The sequence below is a fragment of the Montipora capricornis genome, chromosome 6, assembly GCF_036669925.1.
Source record: "Montipora capricornis isolate CH-2021 chromosome 6, ASM3666992v2, whole genome shotgun sequence".
NCBI lineage: Eukaryota > Metazoa > Cnidaria > Anthozoa > Scleractinia > Acroporidae > Montipora > Montipora capricornis.
This window is the reverse complement of record NC_090888.1, coordinates 50,585,911-50,600,910: the sequence shown is the minus strand read 5'-3', so window position 1 is coordinate 50,600,910 and position 15,000 is coordinate 50,585,911. Positions and strand designations below refer to the sequence as shown.

The 15,000-nt window shown below is 38.9% G+C and overlaps 2 protein-coding genes across 2 annotated transcripts in view; both read right to left on the bottom strand.

Moving 5' to 3' along the window:
• Positions 1 to 5,619, bottom strand: part of LOC138052385 (peroxisomal N(1)-acetyl-spermine/spermidine oxidase-like) — a 6,917-nt gene extending 1,298 nt beyond the window's left edge. Inside the window, exons 1-2 of the mRNA XM_068898867.1 lie at positions 5,559 to 5,619; positions 1 to 681 (exon numbers count right to left, since the gene is read on the bottom strand). The exon at positions 1 to 681 is cut by the window's left edge and continues 1,298 nt beyond it. Of these exons, the coding sequence (XP_068754968.1) occupies positions 1 to 675 (675 nt within the window). The 5' untranslated portion in view covers positions 676 to 681; positions 5,559 to 5,619. The remainder of the gene's footprint in view (positions 682 to 5,558) is intronic.
• A 2,322-nt stretch (positions 5,620 to 7,941) lies between these two features.
• The window catches only part of LOC138050597 (peroxisomal N(1)-acetyl-spermine/spermidine oxidase-like), a 9,078-nt gene continuing 2,019 nt past the window's right edge, over positions 7,942 to 15,000 (bottom strand). The window contains exon 2 of the mRNA XM_068896913.1: positions 7,942 to 10,670. Within this exon, the coding sequence (XP_068753014.1) occupies positions 9,096 to 10,661 (1,566 nt within the window). The 5' untranslated portion in view covers positions 10,662 to 10,670 and the 3' untranslated portion in view covers positions 7,942 to 9,095. The remainder of the gene's footprint in view (positions 10,671 to 15,000) is intronic.

The window sequence follows — 15,000 nt, the reverse complement described above, 5'->3', positions numbered from 1 at the left end:
TATGCTGTCATAACCACCTGGAACTGGACAGTGATCTGACCCATCAAAATCGTAGTACTCTCCAAATTCTTCAAGATTAAGGTTGTACAACGAATGACAGCCAAGACTGTTGCATTCTCTTTCTTGAAAAAGTGTAAATAAGCTATGCTTGGCTGCCTTGATCTCTTTTTTGTCTGATGCACAAAAATCATGAAGATACGATTGAAAACCATGATTCAAATAATCACCAACAGTCATTTTGGAAGCACCTTTCATGACATCAGTATTCCAACTTTTCATCTTTGCCACATCCTCAGATTCCGTGATGAGGTTGTAAAAAACATCCCAAACCTCTGTTAGGAGTTCATCGTCAACATAAGAAATAGGTATGCCTCTAATCTCTGGTTTAACCCTGCTACCACCATATACCGAGCTTTTGTTGATGTCTGCCTTGTCTAGCATTTGCAAGTCACAAGCCAGGTCAAATATAGGATTTTCAACAGTGCCATGAATAAATGTAGCACCAAACTCTACTTTAGTATTTCCAATCATGGCAGTATGCATTCTACCACCCACTCGATCACTTGCCTCTAGCACACAAACCTCAACTTGGCCAGACTGGTACAGCTTGGCAGCAGCTGACAGTCCTGCAATACCTGCTCCAATCACTACAACTTTGGGCCTTGGTGCCATCATGAAATCCTGTGAAAACACAGAAAATACAGTTATGAGAGACCATACAAAATTTTGGAGGGACAAACAAAGAGTATTTTGGCATTTTTGATATTGGCTAATTAGATGAGTGTCATAGGGTGTCCCAAAAACACCGCTCCTCAAGTAAAGATAAACAACTGCATTAACTTTACCTGCACCAAAAATAAACCTAACCCCTACACTTACTTCATAATTTTGCTAGAAACAGGTACATGTAGCACATGCTTGACTAAAAGGGACACTCCAGCACTCATCTAATATTTACATGCATTTCTCAACTTCTGGCCCCAGTTGTTCAAACGATGGATAGCACTATCCACCGGATAAATCACTATCTAGCGGATAAACACTAGCAAAACTGATTGAGTTATCTAGTGGATAGTGATTTATCCAGCGGATAGCCCTATCCATCGTTTGAACGACTGGCACCTGGTGGCTAACACCAGTTCCAACAATTTGATTAGAAGGCCTAACTCTACAACACTCTTTCACTTAAAGGCAATATATATATGTTGTTCACCGGCCGGGAGGTCCGTATTGGGAAAAACTGTGCCCAAGGTCTTGAGTACGGCCCAAGGCCCCAGGCTGAGGGCCGTACTCGAGACAGAGTGCACAGTTTTTCCCAATACCGACCGACCAAGGCCGGTGAATAACATTTTTATTTATTTCTAAATTCTATTCTTAGAAGGTAGGAGAAACTATTAAGAAAAACTGGAAAAGTCATGTTTTTATTTTACACATTGTCTCATCAACGTGTCAACAAATGTATAATAATATGAATTGGTCACGAATATTTTTACACTGTGTGAAGTTTCGCTTTCAGTTTGCAACTTCACTCTGCGCTTAGCATAGATGGTTACCATGACCGTGGTCAGGAGATAGGAAAATATTGCCCGCTCCCGGAACCAATCAGATTGCAGGATTCTCAGGATACAGCACGCTGACGATCAAAGAAGGCCGGTGAATAACATTTTTATTTATTTCTAAATTCTATTCTTAGAAGGTAGGAGAAACTATTAAGAAAAACTGGAAAAGTCATGTTTTTATTTTACACATTGTCTCATCAACGTGTCAACAAATGTATAATAATATGAATTGGTCACGAATATTTTTACACTGTGTGAAGTTTCGCTTTCAGTTTGCAACTTCACTCTGTGCTTAGCGTAGTTGGTTACCATGACCGTGGTCAGGAGATAGGAAAATATTGCCCGCTCCTGGAACCAATCAGATTGCAGGATTCTCAGGATACTGCACGCTGACGATCAAAGAAATAAATAATATGGACTATCAAATGAAGCACAACATGTAGATATGGAATAATAGGTCACCATGGCAACAAAAGAGCAATCTAAAAGCAATCTCTATTTTTCTTAAAACCTCCATCTCACCAAAAACAAACTTAGAGACCCACAATTTTTATTGCTGGAAAGTGATAAGCAAACTCTTCTAGAGCAGATTTGGAGCCAACTTCAAATTTTCCAGTTGTGGAGACTTGAGCAGTAATCAGTTGGATCAGTTGGTTGTGCCTACATGTAGGACTACCATAACAAAGATGTAGGTCTAACCTCTCGCTGGACTGACAATCGGTGTCCAAAAACCTTAAAGGAGAAAGTGATGCTTTTGTAAAGACATCACAGAATGGATACACATTCCAGTCTACTTACAAAAAGATGACAATGATGTGTGTCATTTAGATAATTTAGTTTCTCTTGGTAGATATACTCAAATGGGCTTTACCCACAACAACAGAAATATTTCAAATCAAATGTAGCATAAAATGATTATCATGGATACAACCATCGTTTTTTAATGAGAGAGTGAGCATGTTCACCATACAGTCATCTCACATGTGGCCTTCAATCAAATCAAATTAGTGGAAATCAAACTAAATGTTTGCTTTTAATGAGAGACAAAAACCAGAGTACACAGGTCTATACAAATTCTGGCAATAGAGTAAAGAAACAACAAATTCAACCCACATACAATGTAGAGTCCAGGAGTCGATCCTGGGTCACACTGATGGACGGCCCGCCTTCCCTGGGCACCCTTTTATGCAGGCTATCTTTTTGCCATGTACACAGTTCAGAGGCCCTGTTAGGGGTAAATTCTGACAAGCAACATGGCCTTGAACTGGCAACATGATAGCCACGAACTGGCGACGACCGACAGACTGTTACAACGAATTAGCGAAAGAGACACAAATGTCAAGACTGACCAACAGCGAATTTCAGAATTGTGAATGTTCTGCGGACTGCAGAACATTTGCGCGTACACAATTCGTCATAATTACTTAATAATGATCATTGTTAACAATAATGGCCAATTATGGCTAATAAGGATCCAATAAAGGCAAACAGAAATACATCTCATTTTACTGCTGTTTTGATTGTTCACGTCATGTGATTGACGTATTCAGTGCATCACTCCCTTTGAGGACTTTTCCGCTTTACATATCATGTTCTCCCTGCATGACCCACGTGCGCACTCCATCAGTCTGTCAGAGAGATACTTTTTTCTCTATTGATCGCGTTCATCTCGGTGTTCCAAAATCGTAAGCCAGTTATTGAAATACATCACTATCGGGGGCATAAGCGAGTCATAGGAGTGCCGAACTTGTGCACAGTCAGAGTCACGTGACGGGTCTGTTCAACATCAGAGACCGCGCTATTGTTTAACCCTTTGAAGTTTGCCGAGTTTCATAACCAGTCCCCTCTACTATGATTTTTCACAGACCTTTTGTAAACGCATGCCTTGCGGATAATGAATGGTCGATAATGTCCTTCCTCCTGGATTGTTATAGTTACAGAAAAGCACAGTCTGACAACTAAATCAGAGTTGAACTCGGAAGAAACATTAGACTCTTGCACTACCAGAATTGAAGAAACGCTATTATAGCTCGATTGCTTTGCCAGATTAGGCCTTTACTCACTTGTATAGTTTACTAGATGGAATTTCATTGACTTCAACAACTATTTCTGAATAGGTATTAAACATTAAAAAAGGTCTCAAATCCCTGGGCTTAAAAGTACTAAAGATAGAGGCCGTATGTTCCGTTGGTGTCGTTCCAGCGAATGGGGATTGTCAGAGGGGCAACGAGCTAAAATTTATTAATGAAATTCCGACAGGTGACACAAGAATGTTCCGAAATTACGACATAGCTAGCTGTGAAATTCAGACGGAGGACATGGGCACCCCCCCCCTAACAGGGCCTCAGTTCATGCCAAGTTACCCTGGCTAACTGAGTGAGAAGACCACGAAAGTATGGCATCGTTATCACTACCCAGTGATGTGCTGAACGGAATGAAAGTGAATCTACAGAGATCAATGTAATTAACACTGAAAACCTGCCACTAGTGCAACAAGTGATAAAGAAAATTAAACCTGTCGCCAAAACGTCTGCCATCTTGCTTGTTGTGCTTAGCAGCCTTTAAAGGGAAAGCTCAATGGCCATCCTGTTTGTGTGAGTTGCATGTAAAGGCGGGCTTTATGTTTTAACCCCCCTTTCTGGGTAACTTGGTCAGTTGGGAAACCCTCCCTCCATGTAAACAGGTCCTTAAACCGCTCCAACTGCATGTGTATAAAATCTAGTTTTCGAGTTATTAGCTCCTTTTTGCTGTCAGCTAGAAATAAAGATAGATGTATAAAGACACCAAAACCACTAGACTACAATGCCTCATACAAATAACCTGAAACCTTTTCTCACAGCACTTATGTGGGATATTAGAATATTGCATATATGTGACTATTGCTGTAACCATGGCACTCACATGTTCCAAACAATGGTCTGCCTGATTTCAGCCCTGGCCGCCATGACATATTTTTAGGAGAGCTGTATTTTTTTTTGTTTTTGTTTTACAGTAAGATCATTAAAAGAATTAAGTCATAGGAGTGCAATCAAAATGTCACAAGCTTCAAAAGACAAAACAAGGATTGAGCTACATATAAGTCGTCTACATCAGGTATGACAATGCCAAGTACCTGACCGAGCACTAATTTTTGCTTCAAATTGTGCCTTTCATTCTGTTTATATTTCAATTGTGAATAAGTGAATTCATGAGCGAATGAATAAATGACTTTATTCCAACAGAAATAAGTTCTTTTCGATCAGAAAAGACCAAAAGAAATAAACAATCACAACAACAATCCAAACCACTATTTTTAACACTGACTATAAGACATCCAAGATTATTTAGTTGTTTCTTGAAGGAGAGACTGCTTACAGATCTTAAGCTCATTGGTAATGAGTTCTATACTTCTGCACCCACAAATAAAGAGGTACAAGCTTTCCCTGTCAATTCTCTCTCTCTCTGAGGACAAAAAACTGCGGCCCACTTATTCCAGGAAAGGTGAGTGATTAGAGACTAAGGGCCTCTTGTCAAAAAATAATTATTTGTTTGTTTTAAGATAGCAATAATTTGTACATTGGAAAACAATTATTTTTTCTTTAAGTTTTTAGGTCATCTCATTCATTCGTCCTGGAAACCCAATGATCTTGTGCCAAAACCGTAAATGACCCATAATATACATGTACTGTATTAATTTAAGGACCCAGTGGAATTAGAACTTATACAATGTACCCTCTAATTTGCCACTTACACATAAAAAATATACAAGTTGTAGATATCATCACCAAGTGCCCAAGGGAATTCAATAACTAACTTGCAGACTTGTAGAAGAGTTACAAAAGAAACAGAGTGTACCATGGACAATTTGCGAAACACAAGCAATATTTTAAAGCAACATCTCGCAACATTGTTGGATCATGTTGCAAGATGTTCTGAAGGAGCTGGCCAAATGCAACAGTAATACATGTTGCAACATTTATGAGCAGGGATGGAAAAGTGGTAACAGTGCTGCATTCTTACTTGTTCGTTTGGTTGCACGATATCCTCATTTCATTTCCCCATGAACTATGTGTGCTTCTTTATTGGTAATAACACACTTCAATTTGAGGCGCAACGAATGTTCTCAATATTATATTCCCACGTGGATACCCACGCGTAGAAGAAATTGAAACTCAACTCGCCTTCAAATAAAGTGAAGAGAGCGAATAAACAGTGGCGTTTCACTCACCTTCGAAATACAACGATCGGATCCACGGAATCACATCGACCGCACAAATCAGCCACGTAGAGAATGCACGCGCTGTGAACCGCTGTGTGATACAAATTTGGCGGGGGTGGGGTGGGTTCTGACAGGCACAGTGAACATTCACGCAAGCTCTGATGAACCTGTACAAGTCCATCTCTTAAAGGTAGACAGCAGTAGATGACGAACAATCCTATGATGCTACTTGTGGGATTTGGAAACCATTGGCATTAAGGAGGCTCGAATTAGTTTCTCCTTTTTTCATACAAACAAACATATTCTGTTATTAGAGATTATTTCTAACGTTATCAGATAACGCTGTATAGGAAAATTTCACCGTCTCGTCTTTTCAAAAGGGGCAATATATGAAAAGGAAAGGAAAGAAACTTCATGTAAGTGTCTAGTTGTTCTAGTGCTGGAGCGCTAATTGGGGACTCTGTAAACTGAAATTAGCAATTAACGCAAATCAAGTCAAATGTTGGTTTTTGAGGAGAGGGGAAACCGGAGTACCCGGAGAAAACCTCTCGGGGTATGGTATGGTATGGTATGGTATGCTATGGTACGGTATTTTAAAAGAAAAAGTGATGTGAGAAGAGCCTCTTTAATTCAAGTCTCTAATGTTCTCCTGCAATATATCCAAGGAAAGAATACTTTTTTACCACAATTCCTTGTAATCTCGCAATCTGATTGGCTAATTTGCCGTTGTCGATAAGAGTCTAGACCACGCTGTACGCGTCATGTTCGCGCCATTTTGTCACGCAATGTAATAGCCAATCAGGAACGCCCATTTTGGGAAATACACCAATCATATTGCGAGAAAGTTATAGACAACGCTTCGCTCTGTCTTTGAGTTATGATTTTGGTCACGCTCTGAAATAGAAACTTTCTTTGGCGTTGAATATTGTGGTGAAAAACAAATCGGAAGTGGTTCAGCGTAGTCTGTTTAACAAATCGATTTTAACAGTTTCGATTTGTTTTTTACCACAATATTCAACGTCAAAGAAAGTTTCTATTTCAGAGCGTGACCAAAATTATGACTCAAAGACAGAGCAAAGCGTTGTCTATAACTTTCTCGCAATATGATCTGATGATTGGTGTATTTCCCAAAATGGGCGTTCCTGACTGGCTATTACATTTCGTGACAAAATGGCGCGAGCATGACGCGTACAGCGTTGTCTAGACTCTCATCGACAACGCCAAATGAGCCAATCAGATTGCGAGATTACAAGCAATTGTGGTAAAACGATATTCTTCATCATAGTGGTCAAAAATTTGTTGTGGACTCACTCGGCTGCGCCCCGTGAGTCCACGACATTTTGACCACTGTGATGACGAATATCGTTGTCGATAAGAGTACAGACAACGCTGAACCACTTTCGATTTGCTAAATAGTTCTTTACGCGCTTTGAATGGATAGCCGATACTACAACAAATGTCATCTCTTGTTCACTACATTGTATCCGTCGGTTTTCTTACATTGGTGGTCGGTCACATTTATCTCCCACGCTGACTGACTGGTGCCCAGATGTAAAAGGCTGCAGCACACCGTAATGCAGCAGGCAAACAAAACCCCATCCATCAGCTTGGCAGCTTTTGTCGGTGTCTTCGCATCAACTTTTAGCTGCAACTGAATTTAGCGATTTCTAGGTCTACTACGTCCTCCACTTTGCACATGTCGAGGCGTCAAACACTGATCAAGTAATTGCACATGACTCACAGATGTAGATTATTGACTCTCATGACTCACAGGTGTAGATTATTGTAAGAGTCTATTATATGGCCTCCCGAATTCATATATCGTGAAACTCCATCGGATACTGAATGCCGCAGCTCGGTTGGTCATGGGAACACCAACATTCTGTCATGTTACACCATTGCTTTTCTACCTTCATTGGCTTCCGATTCGCTACCATATAAAGTTTAAGATTCTACTTTTGTCACTCAAGTGCTTACATGGTCTAGCTCCTAATTATTTGATTGATTAAATTAGCATCAAAAAGTAAGCCAGGTACTCTCTTAGGTCAAACGAGTCTTTATAACTTGAATTACCAAGTATTAAGACCCTTAGCGATCGTGAATTCCAGTCAGCTGCACCTTATCTCTGGAATGCATTACTTTCGACAATTCGCAACATAAAGACATTGGACACTTTCAACACTGCTGGTAAAACACTTTTTTTCTTTATAATTTAGCTTTCAAGTAGATTTTTATTCATGTCTCATCTTTTAACTAGTTCTAACTATCGTAGTTTCTAATAGTTTAACGACCTAGTTACTTTTAACATAATTTTGCTTTAACAATATTGTGAAGCGCAACTGAATGTAACTATATAGAGGTCTGCGATATATAAGTGTAAATTATTATTATTAATATTATTATTATTATTATTGTTCTTGTTGTTGTTGTTATTATTATTATTATTATTATTATTATTATTGTTGTTGTTGTTGTTGTTTTTGTTATTATTATTATTATTATTATTATTATTATTATTATTATTATTTACAAGGCTACAAATTCTTTAAAAAGTAAAAAAACCGAACGATGATGACGATGACTTAACGCCGAAAATGTTCGGTTTTTTAAATTTCGAAAGAACTTTTAGCCTTGAGCAGATTTCGTGAAAATTATTATTATTATTATTATTATTATTATTATTATTATTATTATTATTAAAAGCATTAGCACAATTGTCATGATCACTAAACCCACGCACATATGTGCTTCCATGCAGACAGATATCACAGATTTATGTGTTCGTTTCAACCTGAAACATACATGTACTTTACGAAGAAACACAGGAATTGACTGAATTATGGTACCGAACGGCACAGGTTCATTGTGGCTTCCAAACAAACACGACTCGGTAGGAATCGACATTTTGCTTCATAATTACAGTAATATCTCAACAATACTTTGTAACGAAAAGCTTGAAACACGAGTAATAGGTGTGCCCAAGTCTAAGTTCAAATGAGTACAGAAGGAACTTCGAATTCTGAGTGCCCACCTTCGTGTGCAAATGACAGAAAGGCCAACGAAGAGCACAATGTTTGATTCCACCCCATTACTTACCGAATTGCATGGACAGTGGATTTTCTAGGTATCAAGCAAAATGCCATTGATTGCTCAACATTTACTAGAAAAGACAACATAGTGTTACTATGGCAACAATAGATATAAAAATACCACAATCACGCAAAAAATGATGGCAATGATATCATGATTGTGCAAAATAAGAATTTCATTTTCTGAACAGCTAAACGCACAAATATAATTAAGAATTAAGAACAAAATGACTGAAATTTTACGTACTATCAGAACTTTTTATCGCACACAAAACTCTTTTCATTACTACAAAGATATTCCAAAACCCTCTCTGCCTCCCTGATGCCTGTCAAGTAAGCTCCATGAACAGTCCCATAATAATGACGATTGGTTGCCTCCCCTGCAAACATAACTTGAAGAGCAGGGATACCCTTGTTATCTGCTGACACATGGGGGAGAGGTGAGGCTAGACAGTCAAAGTCCCTCCCTTTGGCTTCCTTTGACAAAAATGAATATGACCCTCGTGTCAATGGGTTGGTTGCCCAGTGTGTAACATAAACATTCAGCAGGCGTGGTAGTGACTTCAGAGATGTGCATCTCTTCAGGGTCGCAAGACAAATCTCGGCCACCTCTTGAACAGAGCTTTTTTCAATCTCCAGGGCTTCATTCCCACGAAACCAAGCCAGCAGGATATTAGAGCCAGGACGAGTTGTGTGAAATCCATAGAGACGGTGGAGCCAAGAACAACTGTTAAGTATTTGTCTTTCCTTGCTATATTTCACATCATTCAAATCGTTGTCCTGTTTGCAAACTTCCCTGTCTTCCCAAAGTACAGGAATAGAACATTCAGCTGTGGACCAAAAACGATCTTCAAATTCAAGAACAATCTTACCGACAAAACCAAATCCAAGCTTTTCTATGGCATTGATCTTACAAGCTGGCAGTGTCGGAGTAAATAATGATGACCACTTTTCTTTTAGGACACCCAAAGACACTGTCAGTATGACGTGATCAGCATCAAATGACTCCCCATTACTGCAGAATATTTTCACAGGATAGCTGTTTTTTGGAGAATATGTTTCAAAGCTAGTTGTCCAAATAATTTGAGTCACCTCGTGGTGAAAGTGAATACAATTAATGTCAAATTGTACTTGCACTGCTTTCAATATGCTGTCGTAACCACCTGGAACTGGGCAGTGATCTGACCCCTCAAAATAAGAATACTCTCCAAATTCTTCAAGACTAACATCGTACAACGAATGACAGCCAATATTGTTGCATTCTCTTTCTTGAAACAGTGTAAATAAGCTACACTTGGCTGCCGTGATCTCTTCTTTATCAGAAGCACAAGACGCAAGATAGGATTGGAAACCATGATTTAAATAATCACCAACAGTCATTTTGGAAGCACCTTTCATGACATCAGCATTCCAACTTTTCATCTTTGCCACATCCTCTGACTCTGTGATGAGGTTGTAAAAAACATTCCAAACCTCTGTTAGGAGTTCATCATCAACATAAGGAATAGGCATGCCTCTACTCTCTGGTTTAACCCTGCTACCACCATATACCCATCTTTTGTTGATGTCTGCCTTGTCTAGCATTTGCAAGTCACAAGCCAGGTCAAATATAGGATTCTTAACTGTACCATGAATCCACGCAGCACCAAACTCTACTTTAGTATCTCCAATCCTGGCAGTATGCATTCTACCACCAACTCGATCACTTGCCTCCAGCACACACACCTCGACTTGGCCTGACTGGTACAGCTTGGCAGCAGCTGAGAGTCCTGCGATACCTGCTCCAATCACTACGATTTTGGGCCTCGGTGCCATCACAAAATCCTTTAAAAACACAGAAAAAGGAGCAATTTCAGTACAGTTTAATATGAGAAGACCATAGCCAGAAAGTAAAAGTGTAGACCATGCTTAACAGTTCAGGTAATGAAATGTTGTTTTGTAATGACACCTGAAAATGGTTAGACATTCTACTAGACAATGTTACTGCCCAATGGTAGATTTTTCAGTACTATGAGTACAAAAAGCCAATTGAAAAATAATAATTATGCATAAATTTTGAGGAACATGAAAGAACACACTGCACAAGTCTCCTGTGTTGAAGTCCGGCTCATTTTACAGTACAGTAAAGTATACTTTGGACATATTCATATACACGAAGTACACTGTATCATAATATAATGTAAATGTTACACATAAGGTTGGTGTTACATTGTTAGTAAACACCCTAATGAAATTTGATCAGATTGAAATTTGCATTTAATTAGACGTGCAACGATTTGGATTTCATCAACTTACTCTTTGCACAAATATTAACATAGCTTAAATAACGACAACAAACAGCCTTACGAAAAGTGGAAACACATGTAAAGAGCACATTCTATCCACTAAGAGCAACCTTCAAGTCCTTTCTATCCACTTCTGAGGGAAAACTTGGAGACCAAATGAAAGTAAACAAGCTTTCTTGGATTTTGGATTGCTTGGCTGTGAAAGAAAGGTGTTTACTATGAGTTGCTTTCATTTTCAAAGAGATCTTTGCTGCTCCCTTGTCTCCTGCATCCCATGTTAGTACTTCTGATCTTCTTTTGTGCAACTTCAATCATGGCTTCAGCAACAGAGACTTCTCTAAAATCCTTTTTCCTGAAGCCAGCTCGCAACTGAATTTGCCCCTTTTAAGATTGTCTCCAGCTTCCATGTTATCTTACTGAGCTGTTCCTTGCCTTTCTAACTCTTTCTTTTTGCTCTGCAAGTCTTCCGTTCTACCCTTTGTGGTTCTTGTTCTCTCTGTAGAGAAAATTGCTTCTGGACACTACTTCCATCTATAATGGGGTTTACTGGAAAACGGGCATCAGGGATCGGGGACCAATCACAATAATAACAAACAATGAGAACAAGATAAAGACGAAGATGACGAAGAAGATGAAGACGAAGAACAACAACAATCGGGATAAGTAATGCATTCTCATCGATGTGGCTACACCCACCAAGTTTTCTGAAAAAATAGAAATCACCAAAATTTGGCAGAAGCCACAGAAATAATTCCTAAAAGAATACCGTAGGGGCATTGAATAACTTAATTCCTTAATCACTCCGGGAGTGATTAAGAAAGGTTCAGAGATGAACTGAACACAAGTTTATGATAATAATCAAAGATTGTTTTTTTAAAAAGCAAACAAAAGATAAATAACAGAAGGTTGTAATATTTAACTTACCATTCAAGTACTATGGCTTAATCATGTGCTCCTGATAGAGATTGCGAATTCCCCTAAAGGGTGTACTTCAGTAGCAGCCAAGCCCTAATGATTCAGCGTGTGGTCACTTACGAAAATTCAATCTTATAAACCGGAGGGTAAACTGCAGGTTGCAGGTAACTGTTTTGCCATAACTGCAACAACCCAAACATTTACAAAAATGCTAACCTTGGTCTTAAATATTTCTTAGGCCTAATGTTAGCATTAGTAAAGGTTTGGGTTGTTTCAGCTATGGTGAAACAATGACCTGCAACTCTAAACTGCAGTTTACAACCTCCGCTCATAAACAGCCAGTTAAGACCACATCTTCTTACACCTAAATAAAACAAGTACACAAAATTATACTTATTGGTGTTTGTGGTTAATTTTCCCTGAATTCATTGTATTTTTTTGTCTTTTTTTAAAGAGAGGTTATAAACGTCTTTGGCTGCTCAATTTTTTTTTCAGTCTGTCTAGAACTAAACCCAGCAAAACGCAGGAAACAGGTTTTCTTTGGTCTGGGTTCAGTCGCCTGGAGTGAACATTTTCACTGCGTTCATGTGGGAAAAACAAGCGATTCATTGTTCGAAGAGATGTATTACGCTGCATTACTTTTCACCTTCTAGGAATCTGCATTTGATTGAAGAGTACGCTTGACAATCGATGCCCTTTGAATGCGGAGAACGCTCGCCTCCCAATAAGCAGTGTTCTCCACAAGTCACAAGTTTGAATATTTTAGGTTTATTTGATAATCACAATCTCGCTTGGTGCTCTCAATAACTGCAAAAATCCCACGCTATTGAAAATATTTTGAAGTTTACATCAATGCACTAGATCACGAAGGAATTTTCGGTATCTGTCATTCTGTAATTGATTTGTTCTTCATAATATCCTAGAGATTTAGGAAATGAAACTGACAATTACTTAAGTTCATGCAATCAACGATTATAACTTTCAGTCTCCAACATGAATACAAAATGTTAGTTTAACATTTCTGTTTTCGAAAATGTTACTTTCTCGCCACTTAACTAGGGACAGAGAGGGGCTTACTACAAAAGAACAGAAGGTAGAGCAGGGCTTGACAGAACTTTTACTGTTTGATTGTTACAATGATAATTGTTAAATTGTTCAAATTTTAGTGTCAGGCACTTTTCATTTTCAATATATGTTCGGGACACTCAAAGCCCTGAAAGTACATGTAATTTTGATCAATGAAGAAAGAAAGAAACTTCCATTAAACAATTGGGGTGCTGGGAGGGCTCCTTGGAATTGGCACTGACATTTACCCCTTAGGGGCAGTTATAGTACAATGTAAAATGAGTTAAATCTTGAAATCGTGAAAACTATGGATCGGATTATTGTCTTAATCTCTGCACTCAAAATTGATTTCCAGATTTGTTATTGTTCTTGTTTTACTAAAAAAAAAGCTTTAGTTTAGCAAGTGTGATCAATCTTGATCCCTGATCCCCGATCCCAATCCCTGATCCTGATTTTCCAGTAAACCTCTATAAAAGAAATATGCCTTGCAATTTCCACAGAACCAGGACCTTTAAATCCTTAAGCCCTCCAGTTGTTGCACATATGCCATTGATTGAAGGTGTACTCTGTCATCAGTAGCTATTACACACATTCTTTCCACTCACTGAAAATCCCCTTTCAACCTCTGCATTACCATGTCCAGAAATATGAGCTGTCTTTACAACATTCATCCATGGCACATTCATCCATGGCATCCTTTCTCCATTTGTGGTCAACACTAATGAGCATTTATTTCTTTTATCTGCCACTCCAACAAATATAAGAGTTTTTGGCTAATTATAGGAGTTTCATAGGATCCTATAAAGCAAACAGGATTTATAGGAAGGCTGGGATGTATGCTCCTATATAAGGACCCAGTGTAAGAAGCACTTACACCCTCAATTTGCCATTTAAACGTATAACCTAGTAGTAATCAAGGATTGACCGATGAAGGTGTCAAATGAGAAAGTCAGGCGACGAGCTGGAACTTGTACCATCAGTGAACAGATCAGGAGATGGAGGTGGTGCTGGATAGGGCATGTGTTGCATATGAACAACCAACATAACCCACGCATTGCCTTAAACTGGGCACCAGAAGGGAAGAGGACCAGAGGGCGGCCGAAGGTGACATGGAGAAGAACTGTAAAAGGAGAGAGGCAGAACATGGGTTTCGCCACCTGGAGCGAAGCTGTTACCACTGCGAGAGACAGAGCGGGTTGAAGGAGACAAGTCAACGGCCCTATTCTCTGAGAGGAGACATAAGTCAAGTAAGTCAATCAAGGATTAGTGAGGTGCATTTGATTCCTGTTTCACCCTATGTAATGAAAGCCAAGTGGCCCATGGATTCCAAATTCCAGCTCATGAGATTCCAGATCCCGAATAGTGGACCCCAGATCTCAAGTCTTGGATTCCGGATTCCAAAGTCAGAGGCTCCACCAAAACTTATCCTGGATCCTGGATTCCAAGTACATTCATGGATTCTGAATTCCATACAATGGATTCCAGATTCCACACTCTGGATTCTGGATTCCAAAGCCTTGCGTTTCCTGGATTCCGGATTCCTGTTTCCTTCACACCGGGCGACCTGTTTTCTCATCAAGGAGCCATTTAAATGTCGTATGTTTTGGGGAGAAAAGTTTTGTACCCTTTTCTAGTATTTGTTCAGTAATGAAGGTATCGCACTACGTGTATATACCAATTTTTTACTGTTATCTTGTTGCTCATAATTTTATAAAAGACAATTATTATTATACAGGTGTTATTTAACAATAATTTATTATTCTTTGAAATCAGGGTGAATCGAATAGTGGCTGAATATTTACATGTACCTCGCCTCTGCCACTATTCACAGAGATTTCAAAGAATAATAATATTGTTGATTATGTAATTCAATGAATAACAAAACTGTA